Raw genomic sequence first — 14805 nt, forward strand, 5'->3', positions numbered from 1 at the left:
CTAACAATGAACCAATAGAAAGAGAAATCAGGAAAATAATTCCATTCACAATTGCATCAAAAAGAATAAAATACCTAGGAATAAGCCTAACCAAAGAAGTGAAAGACCTATACCCTGAAAATTACAAGTCACTCTTAAGAGAAATTAAAGGGGACACTAACAAATGGAAACTCATCCCATGTTCATGGCTAGGAAGAATTAATATCGTCAAAATGGCCATCCTGCCCAAAGCAATATACAGATTTGATGCAATCCCTATCAAATTACCAGCAACATTCTTCAACGAACTGGAACAAATAGTTCAAAAATTCATATGGAAACACCAAAGACCCTGAATAGCCAAAGCAATCCTGAAAAAGAAGAATAAAGTGGGGGGGATCTCACTCCCCAACTTTAAGCTCTTCAACAAAGCCACAGTAATCAAGACAATTTGGTACTGGCACAAGAACAGAGCCACAAACCAGTGGAAAAGATTAGAGACTCCAGACATTAACCCAAACATATATGGTCAATTAATATTCGATAAAAGAGCCATGGACATACAATGGGGAAATGACAGTCTCTTCAACAGGTGCTGGTAAAACTGGACAGCTACATGTAAGAGAATGAAACTGGATCACTGTCTAACCCCATACACAAAAGTAAATTCAAAATGGATCAAAGACCTGAATGTAAGTCATGAAACCATAAAACTCTTAGGAAAAAACATAGGCAAAAATCTCTTGGACATAAACATTAGCGACCTCTTTATGAACATATCTCCCTGGGCAAGGAAAACAAAAGCAAAAATGAACAAGTGGGACTATATCAAGCTGAAAAGCTTCTGTACAGCAAAGGACACCATCAATAGAACAAAAAGGTATCCTACAGTATGGGAGAATATATTCGTAAATGACAGATCCAATAAAGGCATGACATCCAAAATATATAAAGAGCTCACGCACATCAACAAACAAAAAGCGAATAATCCAATTAAAAAATGGGCAGAGTTGCTGAACAGCTCTCCAAAGAAGAAATTCAGATGGTCAACAGACACATGAAAAGATGCTCCACATCGCTAATCATCAGAGAAATGCAAATTAAAACCATAATGAGATATCACCTCACACCAGTTAGGATGGCTACCATCCAAAGACAAACAACAACAAATGTTGGCGAGGTTGTGGAGAAAGGGGAACCCTCCTACACTGCTGGTGGGAATGTAAATTAGTTCAACCATTGTGGAAAGCAGTATGGAGGTTCCTCAAAATGCTCAAAATAGAAATACCATTTGAGCCAGGAATTCCACTCCTAGGAATTTACCCTAATAATGCAGCACTCCAGTTTGAAAAAGACAGATGCACCCCTATGTTTATCACAGCACTATTTACAATAGCCAAGAATTGGAAGCAACCTAAGTGTCCATCAGTAGATGAATGGATAAAGAAGATGTGGTACATATACACAATGGAATATTATTCAGCCATAAGAAGAAAACAAATCCTACCATTTGCAACAACATGGATGGAGCTAGAGGGTATTTTGCTCAGTGAAATAAGCAAAGCGGAGAAACACAAATACCAAATGATTTCACTCATCTGTGGAGTATAAGAACAAAGGAAAACTGAAGGAACAAAACAGCAGCAGAATCACAGAACCCAAGAATGGACTAACAGTTACCAAAGGGAAAGAGACTGGGGAGAATGGGAGGGTAGGGAGGGATAAGGGTGGGGAAGAAGTAAGGGGGTATTATGATTAGCATTTATAATGTGGGGGGTGGGGGAAAGGGAAGGGCTGTGCAACACAGAGAAGACCAGTAGTGATTCTACATCTTACTATGCTGATGGACAGTGACTGTAATGGGGTTTGGGGGGGGGGGGGACTTGGGGTAGGGGAGAGCCTAGTAAACATAATATTCTTCATGTAATTGTAGATTAATGATAACAAAATAGATAGATAGATAGATAGATAGATAGATAGATAGATAGATAGATAGATAGATAAAAAGGAATATACATAGAGGGCATGCCACAGGAAGAGAGCCATCCCCTTAGGCAGCTATATTAGAATATAAACTAGGTGTGGTAGACCTGGAGGGATATGGCTAAGTCCATTAAAATTCCTCTTAGTGCCCCTTCATTGTTACTGTGTGGTCCAGCAAATATTTTTATCAAACATCTACTCTTTGTATTCCTGTGTGTTGCTAACCTTTTGCTTTGAAGTCTCATACCCGTCTCCTTCTCCTTGGTTCAGGATGATTTATATGTCCCATTCTCCCTAACTGTCTGTAGGGAAAATGGAAGTAACATGGTCAGGATTCTCACCTGATCCTAATATCACCCACTGTGTGTGTGCGATGATATAATACTTGGCCTACTGCACAGGCACTTGCTTGCATACCTGCTGGCAATAAGCCATTATTGCTGGTATTGATATAAAAAGAGCTCCCCCATGCAAAGAGCAGATCCTCGTGAAGTGAGCAAGAGAACAGGAGAGAGTAGAGCAGAGGCTGAAGGTGAAGGCAGAGCCTGGGGCAGAGGCTGAACTGAGGCAGAGATGAGGCAGACGGGAATCTAGCACTTGACCTACCACCGTGAGAATAAAGCTTGGTTCAAGCTCCTTTTTATACCTAAACATTCTGTTGTCATTTTTCAGTCTCACCACATCCAGAGTGAAACTTGTCCGGGGCTGAAACCCTCAGATGAGACACTGTCTTTGGAACCCATGCCTATGGCTCCCCACTACGTACATAATTAAACTTTTTCTTTGTTCTCCTGTTAATCTGTCTTTGACAGTTTGATTACTAGACTAGCTAGAAGAACCTTGAGGGCTAGAGGAAATTTCTTCCTCCCCCAACACCATATATAAAGTAGGAACAATAATCAATAACTACCTTATCAGGCTGCAATAGAGCTTAGTAAAATAATGTAGAGGAAATACTTAGCAAATTTCTAGTATATGTAGGACTCCTTAAGTAACAGGATTAATGATGAAAACACCAAAGTGCTATCATGGAGGACTCTCGAATTAGAAAGACCTGAGTCCAAGTCCCAGTTTTCGTCACTCACTAATGTGTGGCTTTAGATGAATTATTTACCTTTATGAATGAGACTGATTTCTCATCTATAAAATGGGAGTGATAGTATCACTTTGGAGATTGTGAGAATTAAATAATATTGCAGGTGAAAGTGTTTAGCATGGTACCTGGTTATCTTATGTCTTAATATATGTTAATTACCATTTCATTCCTCCTCTCTATTGCTAAAATACATAAAGGTTTATAATTAACTTCTGTTCCATTCAAAGGAGAGAAACAAGAAATAACACTAAATAAAAAGAGTTACTTATAAAGACAGAATTCCCATATCAGAAACATTTAGGAGAAAAGACATTGAATGAGAGAAATATATCAGCACTAAAGGAATATATACATAACAAACACTGATATCATGGTATTACAAAAATCTCAAGAAATTTTCAATTTGTTTCCAATAGAAACCACAACATGAAGACAAAAGTGAAAAAAGAATTCTGAATTCTAATCTCCTTAAAATGATTTTCTAAAATATTTTAATTAATGTGTTCAACATAACAGAAAAGTGTCTCTCTTTAAAACGTACCATTACATTTATTATATGTCACTTAAAATCTTCAACTTTCGAATTTAAATGAATTCTAGCTATGTTTTCTTATTTTCATGTCTTTAAAAAATACTTTATTTATAAAAGCTAATATCCTCTGTTTAACCTTGCATTGTTTTTCCATCTTAACTAGTTCAGGTTTACTTGAGTATTCAGACAGTTTTAACAATAACCACCAGATGGCTCATATCACAAATGATCTTTTAATTTTTGGATTTCTGAAAACAGAATAGCATTCTCATAAATTTCTTTTTGGCATGATATGCTGATAAAGTAGCCATGTCTTTCATTTTTTTAAAGACTGAATTTATATGTTTATTTTCATATAAATATTCTGCACTTTGTAGCCTGCAAACATAGGAACTTCTATTTTGATAAATATTAACAAGACACTTCCAATTAATAAAACATTTTTCATGCTTCTTTCTACAACTGCATCTTGTTGGAAAAAATGTATATTTCTTCCCTTTGCTGTTGATAGCTATTGCTAGTGTTATTTTTTTATTCTTTAGTCTGAATTTCAATGGAAGGCCTACCAAGTCTGTACCCATTTGATATATAGTATCAAATGTTTGAATATAGCAACTGTACCTTATTAGACGGGTTTGCCCTACAGTAACCTATTTGCATTGATATTGGGCAACTGCCAAATTGCACCTTAAGGCCTTGGTTGCAATTCAATTGCTGGACTGCCTGCTGGTTTTCAAAAATAGTTTTACAAAATGGGAACAGTAGGGGGCATACAGAGCTCAAGATGTTTGTTATCATCCTATATTAGGAAACGTTATTTTCTTTCTGGAATCTATGGTCTTATTTATTTACAATACTGAGAACGGCATTCTTTTTCCACTATGTCCATTATATACAATATGGTTATTATGTACTTGCAATATTTGACTTTATCTGTCAATATCATACTGCTTCTGTGTTTCACTCAACTTGACTCTGGACATATATACACAAATATACATACAGGAAATCTTTAAGTTAATATGTGACTAGCAACTGTACATAATGTATTTTGCATTTTGATACACAAAATTGTACTTAACTGGGAAAATGCTATGTAAATGTAAAGCATTATGCAAATACTAGCTGTCATCATTTTAGCATTTAAAATTTTATGAGGAAATGGTCTAATTTGCATTACAAATGTGAAGTCGGTTCTATCTTTAAGTATCCAACAACTATAAAATAGATGCTTATATAAAGCAGGCAGAAATATTAAAATTACTTCCTTTACGGGGGATTTTTTTATTAATATCTTTACAAATGCCCAACTTAACTATACCAAAGCATTTTTCAAATCTCTCCTTTAGGAAATTCAGCAGGGGAAAGGTCTCTGACAGGGTAGAGACAGAAATAATCAATGTTTCTATGTGGCTTTGCCTTTGCAAAACTCTAGAACAATTATAATATTAACAAACATTTGACAAGTGCACCTGTTCATTGACTCTGGAATGTGATGGTCCGTGATGAATAAGAATCTTCACAATCTCCACATCTCCTTTCCAGGCAGCCAGGTGAATAGGAAAATAACCTTTGTTGTCTGCTACATTTGTTGATGCCTCATATTGAAGTAGTTTAAGAACTATGTCCCTAAGAAGGAAAAACAAAACAAAACAACACACACACACAACAGAAAAGAAAACATGCTGAACAACGCAGATTTTATTAAACAGAAAATTATGAAAGTATATGAGATGCTGGGTGGCATTTTAGAGTAATTATTCAAGGTACTGAGACATAAAATCAGGTTTAAGAGTTTGTTTATTCAGTATTTGGCTATTATACTTACCCGGAAAAGCATCACCACCACACATATACACACAGAGCATTGATTAACCAATGAAACTACTTAATAGAATTCATTTGGGTAAAATTTATGTAATTTCATTAATTGAATGAAATAACTAAAATATTTTTAAAAGATACCTCTTCTCATTTCTTTTTAAAAAAGAAGTTCTTCCCAGATAGTCCATACCTGAAATTTAATCTGAAGGAAAAGCTGAGGTACAAACTCCTTGTTTACAAAAAATCCTCTTTTTTTTGCCATACTACCAAGAGACATTTAGGGAGTTTATTCATCATTCCTATAGGGACCTGGAATAAGGAATTGAAGATGCATCTAAAAAAGAAGGCAGACACCACAGTAAGGAAGGAACCCAGATAACCTTGCTGCGGTAAAAGTCCAAGGATGGAAAAAAAAACAGTTTAATAACTTTTCAGCCACGGCACACACATACTTTGCATGTGTACTGTTCATACTTCTGCACATCTTCCCCTTTCTCCTCCAAGCCTAAGAAATGACATCAAGAGGGATACTCGTTTATGAGACAAGTTTCCACCATTGATACAATGGCAATACATATTCAACATATCCTTCCTAACGCATTTTGTGCTCAATCTCTAACATGTTTTCAAACTAAAAATTCTGAACTACAATACACAACCTCAAGAGAAATTCATTAATAATTATTAGTATAAATCATACTGAACTTTGTTTCAAACAATCAAAAACAGCAATTCTAAACAAAAACTTATATTTTCACTTATATTGAGTGAAATATTGTATTTTCACTTATATACGCTTAAGGAGCAAATTCTATTAATTCACTACATGAAATTCCTAGACAGAGAGATGTACAAATACATACATATATATATACATACAATTACAATATATTCTAAAGTTGTTTCTCATAGCACAAAAAGGGCTAAATTTAAATATTTCATGAAGTCAGATTCTAAATGCTAGTAACATAAGAAAAGTTTGAGGAAGTTTGACCAAAAGTTAGAACGCTGATAGCCTACAAAAAAAAAGACACGATACAACACCAAATTACAGCAAATGATGAAATACAATGCCCAGAAATGTGGCCTAAACTTGTGAAGAGGAGCAGAATACACCACTCCAAGATAGGCCTCTCTGGCATAACGATCATTTGAGGTTGAATACTTTTAAGAAACAGTGGACAGAGGAAAAGAAACAGCAGACATAGGAAAAGCTCCAAAAACTGAGAAGTTATTCTTTTGTAAAAGTTTACAAGGGAAATCTCATTTGTAAGGGTGTCTCTCTCTCAGAATCAGAAAGAGAAGCTTTCTAAATCTCTGGAACTCTTATTAATGGAAAAGGCAACAACTTTAAATCAGCATCTTTACCTTTGTTTACTGTGCTTCTCCTGATAACTTCCCATCACTAGGTTTCCACCCAACCTCTCCAACCCCGCAACATCTTCTGTCTTAGCTGGAAATGGTATTTAAGGTGATGTCTTGGGCCATTTCTGGGAGTTCATGTTTTCCTGAGTCTCTCTCATGTATATAGGACATACGCATGTTATTAAATTTGCTTGTTTTTCTCCTATTAATCTTTTTATTACAAGAAGGTCTCAGCCAAGTACCTAGAAGGGTGGAAGGAAAATTACTTGGAACACTGGACTTAGTTGATATATGTATGAAATCATGATTAAAAAAATAAGACTAAGTTGTAGAAATTTCCAAAGAGTGGCAAGTTCCAAGGAGTCCTAAATTTTCTAATGATAAGATTTCAGAGAAAATAGGGAAAAATCTCATTTTAATATTCTTTTTAAAAACCAGTATTATGTTATAAGATCTGAATTTATAAGATTTGGATTTGAGCCCAGCTATGCAAACTATCTAACAATGTGACCCTAGAGAAATTTAGTCTCATTTTATTCAATTCTGTAAGGAACATTGTGTGCCTACTGGTCAAGACTGGTATGAGCTTTAAATGAAATTACAGAAAAGAAGCCCATCAATAAATAGTAAAGCACTATACAAATATGAATTCTTGCCCCCAAGTAAGAAAAAAAAAAACCTTAGAAGTGAAAATGCTTCCAGCAAATCATCTTTGCAAAATTGAATCTGAAAATCAGAAGGACATTTAAAGGCTGTCCAGTTCCTATACTTATCACTTCCCTGCCACACAAGAGTAAATAACATAGGGCCTCCCCTTCTAAGATAAGTATCTACAATGAGGTAGAAAAAGATTCAACCCTTATGAATAACAAAAATAGCTAAAAATCAGAAGATCTGGTTTGAAGTCCAATTCTCTACTACTTACTAACTTGGTTACCTTGGGCAAATCAAATAACTTCTCTTTCAGATACTGCTCTAATAGAATTTACAGACTATATCTTGCTGCCAATCTCAAAGGGCTGTAGTGGGAATCAGATCAGAAACAGATATAACTGCAAAGTTGTATACAATCAAACACTATTCTCAAGGCAGTCTGCGGCAATGTTGAGCAATCCCAGTGATTTTTTTTTAATTTAATTATTTCAGCATTTAAATAAAAGGTAAAATAATATCAAAGAAATCACAGTTAGATACCTGGATTTAAAAATATCCTACCACAAATTAGCCTTCTCCAAATTCATACATCAGAGAAAGAAAATTAATTGAATGGTTTTAATTTTATTTTTCAATGCCTAAGCAAATAAAAAAATATTCTGAAACTTCTAAAAGAATTTCCTTTCAAAGGGTAAAGAGGAAAGCTTAATGGGATCATTAATCTTATTTTCTTTTTCTCTCACTCAAACCATTCAGAATTTCATCTGTACTTTGGCTCAATTTTTGTTGACATTTTCTAATTAATGATATGTGTCAATTTTTGTTGACATTTTCTAATTAATGAAAAGTGTTAATAAGAAAAACCACAGAGACCCAAAATGGAGTCACTTCTGCTAGGCCAACTCACCCAACAGGGACTTAATACCTAACCTAATTTCTATTTTAACCTCCCCCATAAATACAGTTTGAACAGGTCAGGAATTTTCTGACCAGCACCAGTGAGGTCATCGGTCACAAGCGCCCTCTCCTTCCCCCAAGAAGATGAAGTCCTCTGCATGATAAGACCCCCTGCTCTTCTCCCTACAGGGAAGGTGACCTTGCCTGTAATAATCCCTTCTCTTCTTTGCTGATTCCTCCTTGCCCACCCTGCTTCCTAGGAAGACCTTCCTTTTTGCAAGACTCCTCAGAGCATCTCTCTGCTGCCAGAGGGGATGCTGCATGATTCTCGAGTTAATAAAGTCAATTAGATTTCAAATGTACTTTGTTGAATTCTATTTTTTAACACAGGTTTGGTAAAACCTTATAGGGAACAATAAGATTATTATTTAAAAGGAAAGGATGAAAAGAGAGAAAGAAAGGAAAGAAGAAAAGAGAAAGGGAGGGAAAGGGGAAAAGAAGAAAGGAAAGGACAGAGGGAGGGAGGGAAGGAGTGAGTGAAAGCGAGGAAGGCAGGAGGAAGGACGCCAGGCCAGCTGGCCAGCTAACTGCTATTCAGAAGAGAGTCAAGAGCATCAAATCTCTAGTGGAAATATAAATACATGAGAAAAACAATGAAACCTCCACATTAAAAAAAAAAGAAATAGTTCTCTAACCTATCTATTAAAATTATTTATAATCATTGCTAGTGGGTTTTGTTCACTGACCATGATTTTATCCATCATTTGAAGGTAGTAATTGTCTAAACTGCAATTACAAATGACCCAAGAAATCACCAAGAGAGTACATTTTCTACAGTGTCCTGATTTGACTAAGTGGAGATGAATTGTTCATTACGAAATAATGTATTCCAGGTATAAAATGCTGCTGCATTTGTGGATTAACCAGTGTTGATAAGCAAGAGCTCCCAATAAACATATACAATAAGAGGAAGCAGGCTTAATTTGTAGTATGAAGGCTTTAGATTATATGTTGGAGGTAAAAAGAAAGCCTGTGTTCAAATCAAAAGAATAAACTGCAGGACCCTATAACATTACTTCTACGTCTAGATATCATAATGTTTATGGAAACGGTCTAGAGCTGATGGCTACAATGATAGCACCAAACTGGAAATAATGTTTCTGTGCTGACTGCTAAGGTTTGCCTGGGAAGAATAAAACATAATAACTGGTCATTACCTATGCTAAGTGAGAATAGGAAAGACAAAGGAAAAAATGTTCTTCTCTGGCTGAGGTATAGTCCATGACATTTGTTTCCCCTTCATGTATCTTTTTTTAAATCAATATTAAAATCAGCATTCCAAATGAACACACTACAAGGCAGCCCAGAAATACAAAATGTGACAGAAAAGCCAGCAAGACTTTAGGAAGCTAATGTGCAAATAGCCACAACGTGGAGATAATGTAGCATATCGGCAAAGCATTCAATTGGAACTACAGACTCTAGACACAGCCCCAACTATAAGTGGCCACTCAGTCACTTATCCAGAATGGCCTTCTTTCTCCACCTATAAAATGAGCAAAGTGCAGGGGACACAGTAGAAAACATGATCTCTAATTTTAAAAGTCCATGGGTAATTTAATACATTGAAATAAAAAAATCTTTCACTATAGATGAAAATTCAAACTTCAGAAATGCAGGATCATAGTACATCAAATTAATTCACAAATAATACTGTGGGGTAATGGCAAGATTTCCAGAATCTTCCACCTGGCTTTAGTCCATTTACATATTGATGGGTATTTAAGCTGCAGCTTCCTGAATACTCCAGTGGATCTGGGGCAAGGGCTGGAAAGAAAATGGCCATTCTCTCCTCCCCTCCATTCCTGGTATGTAATTGGACTAATGTCTGCCAGTCACCAAGGACACGCCCACAGAGTTCCTCCCATTAGGGGTGGGAAGTAGAGAGTGCAGGGTGGTTGCAGAGAAACAGAGTGAGCAGGTTTTGCTAGTGGGAACCAGGGAGAAAGAACTTGAGGAGAGTGTGAGACATGGTCAGGGGTGATGGACAGAGCTGGGCCCAGCTAGCAAATTCGAGCAAGTGGTGAGCAATAAAAATGGTATTTTCCTTGCCTTATTTCAGTTTCACTGAATTTATAGAGGAATTTGTTACTGAGAGCAGAACTCCCTTCCACCTAAAGTTACACTTGTAGTCAGCAAGATCAGGTGAACCTGGTAACTGTCCTTATGGGTGCAATGTTTCAGCAGGCCACCCCTGTAGATGGTGGGGAAACACCCTTGGATGCCCCCACACCCCTACCCCCGGAGACTCTGCTATGAGTGCTGAGGATTCACCTAGGGACCCCCATGTGGATGGAGAAAATTCACCCAGGGATCCTGCTGTGGATGGAGATTCACACAGAGATATACCAGTGGGGATCTGGCCTTGGGTAAGGTGCCTCCTAGAGGAGTGTACCCCTCCCCAAAATTGGGGAAGGGTGGGGACACAAGGAATTGGAGTTGGCCCTCCACAAAATATAGGACTCCATAGGGGAACTGAGTAGCCATGGGGCCACAGAAAATATGGGGTGGTTGCTTCTCACAGCATTGGAAAGGGTTATCAAGGAGAGAGACACACTTCAGCATCAATTAACAGGACAGGGAGATGAGCTGTGGGACGCTCTGGAAAGGGAACGAAAGCTATTGAAAACCAAGGTCGTGCTGCTGTGAGACATGCTAATGGTGTGGAGGGGGCAGCAGAAAAATGTGAGCTGCAAGAGGCCATCGGGAAGGTGAAGGAAGAGGTGGTGCCTTCAGCTCCAGATATGACAGAGGAGACATCAGAGGAGGAAAAGCCAGGGGAGGATGAGGGGGTGGGGCTGAGGGCAGAACTGCTACTGCGGCCACTGCCTGAGACACCAGCTCCTCACAATCGAAAGCCTACTGAGTTGTAGTTAAGAAAATTAAGATGCAACAACCGTGGGCTCCTCAGGGAGAGGAGCAGCCCCCTCCCCAGGTTGGGGAGCACTCCATGCTCTGCCCCTGTACCCAAGCCAAGCAGGTGGACTTGAGCATCCAGTTTTGGCAGAAGCCCTTGGAGCCTCTGCCCATGTGGTATTTGCATCCTTGGGACTTAGGAGTAGAGGGCATTATTTTGTCTGGGCCAGAAATGGATAAACTGGCTTCCCTGACAACTTACCCCTCTCTCTGGCAGAGGTTGCAAAATGCCCATCACAACCCAGGGAATCATGTGCTTCTGGATTGGCTGACAGCAGCCATCAGGGCAGTCTGGCCTAATCAGGGTGATCTACCATATTTCCCCGCTAGCTTGCAAACATATGCAGAGCTCCAGCAGGTGTTACAGGTGTTGAGCCTGAAAAGTATCATCTATAATATGGGCCCCCAGGGCCCTGTTGAGGAGTTATTCACCATGGGGATGAGAAACCTGGTGCTCCATACAGCTCCCCCATTCCTCTTTGGGTTCCCTCGTGACTGTTCTTGCCCCCATGTAGGACAACCAATAAGTGAGGTTACTCATACTACAGCAGATCTAGAATAGGGTGAAACAATAGGAGTACAGAAAATGTGTTCTACTACTGAAAGAAGTTCATAGGGCCCCGTGAACATCTCAAGGACCCAGATGTGAGTTTATTTGATAAAGGCAGAAACAGTGAAAGAAAAACTTGATGGGCAGCCCAATAGGATCTTACTAGAGCTGTGACATCAATTAAAGCCAGAGCAGCAGTTCCAGCCACTGGGGTCCAAGACATGGAAGCCAGAGGCAAAGCCCAATGTTCAGCCTGTGTGCCTGCAGGACTTCCTGGGGGAGAGGACGTAGACCCTGCATGGTCCCGTGCCCCAACAAGAAGGCAATTGGGTATTGCTGTTTGACTTGTGAGGGGTCAAGGTCCCCACCTTCTGGGATGTGGTGGGGACCAGGGCCCACAAGTAGAATTCACAATTCATTGGTCCCCCATGAATGTATAATGTGTCTGGCACTGGTGGACACAGGAGCTGAACGTTCTCTGATTTATGGGAACCCTGAGTGATTTCCTGGGACTCCTGCTGTGATAGATGGCTATGGGGGTAAGGCAATTAGAGTGGAGAAAGCCCAAATCCCATTGGGAATAGGATGTTTACCCCCAAAAGAGTATAACATATATATTTCTCCCAACCCTGAATATATTTTGGTGGTGGATATCCTGTAGGGCCTGTGGTTACAGACCACTGCAGATGAGATCAGACTGAGGGTATGTACAGTAAAGGAAGTTCTGAGGGGACATGCTAAGCACCCACCTGTAGCTCTCTCTGCCTGTACTTGGTGGGTGACAAATACTAAGCAATATAAATTGCCTGGGGGGGGGCACAAGGGGGGGGTACAGTAAAGGAAGGTCTGAGGGGACACGCTAAGCACCCACCTGTAGCTCTCTCTGCCTGTACTTGGTGGGTGACAAATACTAAGCAATATAAATTTCCTGGGGGTGGGGCACAAGGAAATTGGAGAAACTCTATAGGAGTTGAAGAAGGTGGGCATCATAAAGCCCACTCATAGTCCTTTTAATTCCCTAGTGTGGCCAGTGAGAAAGCCAGATGGCTCCTGGCATATGACCATGGTTTACAGGCAATTGAATAAAGTCACACACTCTTTGCATGCTGTTGCCCCTCTATAGCAGCCCTTATGAACACCTTCAGTCATAAGCTAGGGACATATCACTATGTTGTGGACTTTACTAATGCTTTCTTCTCTATTGATGTAGCACAGGAAAGTCAAGAAGAGTTTGCCTTCACGTGGAAAGGCCAGCAGTGAACATTCACTGTCCTTCCACAGGGATACCTCCACAGTCACACCATTTGTTACAGACTTGTAGCCCAGGACTTGGCCACATGGAAGAAACCACAAATGGTGAGGTTGTATCACTACATTGATGATATTATGCTCAAGTCTGATTCTCTTTCAGATTTAGAAGGTTAAGTTCCTAGACTGCAGAAACATCTACAGGAGAAAGGATGGGCTGTGAACAGCACCAAGTTTCAGGGACCTGGTTTCTCAGTAAAGTTCTTGGGGGTTGGCTGTTCAGGTAAAACTAAAAGTATCCCACAAGCAGTCACAGACAAGGTCTAGGCTTTCCCTACCCCTAAAACTGTGGCAGTATTACAAGAGTTTTTGGGTCTTTTGGGCTACTGTAGAGTGTTTATCCTGCACTTGGCACAAATTCTAAGGCCCTTATACTGGTTGCTGTGAAAGGGCATCAGCTGGGACTGGGATGAAACATGTGCAGCTGCTTTTACTGCCCACAAGTAGTAAGCTGTCAAGGCCACAAGCAAGCTGTCAGGCCATACAGGCCTTGAGTTTAATGGACTCATCAAGGCCCTGTGAGCTAGTTGTTCATATAACCAAGGATGGTTGTGGGTGCTGCCTCTGGCAGCATTTTAAATAGACCTACCAATCTATTGGATTCTGGCCACAACTATGGAAAGGAGCAGAGATCCAGTACACCTTGACAGAGAAGCAACTGACTGCTGTGTACCACGCCTTGCTGGCTATGGAGCCCATCACTGGAACAGCTCTGACCAAGGTAATAACCACCGATCCAATAGAGGGGTGGGTGCGAGACTGGACCCAAAGGCCATGGAGTGGTGTGGCACAGATGCCAACACTGGCCAAACGGAGCACATATTTAGAGCAGTGTAGCACCCTCTCCACTAGCCCCTTAAGTAGAGAACTCCAATGTTTACTATGGCCCATGACATCCACTGGTGGAAAGCAGGGAGAACTTGCCTTGGAGCCTTTAGTAACAGAGAGTCTTTACTGGGAGAGAAGAGCCCCAGTACCTGAAAATGCTTAATTAACAGACAGCTCCAGTCATGGGCAGTCCCTGAAGTGGAGGGTTGTGGCTTTATACCTAAGACTGAGATATATGGAGGAGGATGGGGAGGGGAAGAGCAGTCAATGGGCTGAGTTGCAGGCAGTGGGCTCATGATCACCCAGGAACCCTCCACTATAGTCTGCACTGACAGCCGGACTGACTACTGGGATTTGACCCTGTGGCTACCAACATGATACCATGCCAACTGGATAGCTGGTCACTGGCCCCTGGGGGCAAGAGTTGTGGCGAGACCTATGGGCCTCTGGTCAGACTAAAACAGTTACTGCATATCATGTGGCTGGCCATTTGCCTTTGACTTTCCTAGGGAATGATGAAGCAGACACATTGGCCCAGGTGTGCTGGCCAGAAGAAAGCCTGCCTCTGATGTAGTCCAATGGTTACATCAGCATTTGTTGCATGTGGGGCAAAAGACAATGTGGGCTGTAGCCCATCAGTGGAGCTTGCGTTGATCTCTGAAGAAGTCAGCCGAGCCTGAAAGAGTGCCTTGTATGCTTTAAGAGGGACTTACACCAAGTCCTGCAGCAACATGGGGGAATAGTAAAGAGGCCGATACCCCTTGTCAGGTGGCAGATAGACTATATTGGGTCTCTCCCCATATCAGAAGGATA

At 40.0% G+C, this 14805-nt stretch overlaps 1 protein-coding gene across 14 annotated transcripts in view; it reads right to left on the minus strand.

Moving 5' to 3' along the window:
* Positions 1 to 14805, minus strand: part of ANKS1B (ankyrin repeat and sterile alpha motif domain containing 1B) — a 995298-nt gene that overhangs the window by 818787 nt on the left and 161706 nt on the right. For all 14 annotated transcript variants that reach the window (XM_073213673.1, XM_073213674.1, XM_073213669.1 and 11 more), the window contains exon 3: positions 5063 to 5219. In XM_073213673.1, the coding sequence (XP_073069774.1) occupies positions 5063 to 5219 (157 nt within the window). The remainder of the gene's footprint in view (positions 1 to 5062; positions 5220 to 14805) is intronic.

Source organism: Manis javanica, chromosome 10, assembly GCF_040802235.1.
Source record: "Manis javanica isolate MJ-LG chromosome 10, MJ_LKY, whole genome shotgun sequence".
NCBI classification, from domain to species: Eukaryota; Metazoa; Chordata; class Mammalia; order Pholidota; family Manidae; genus Manis; species Manis javanica.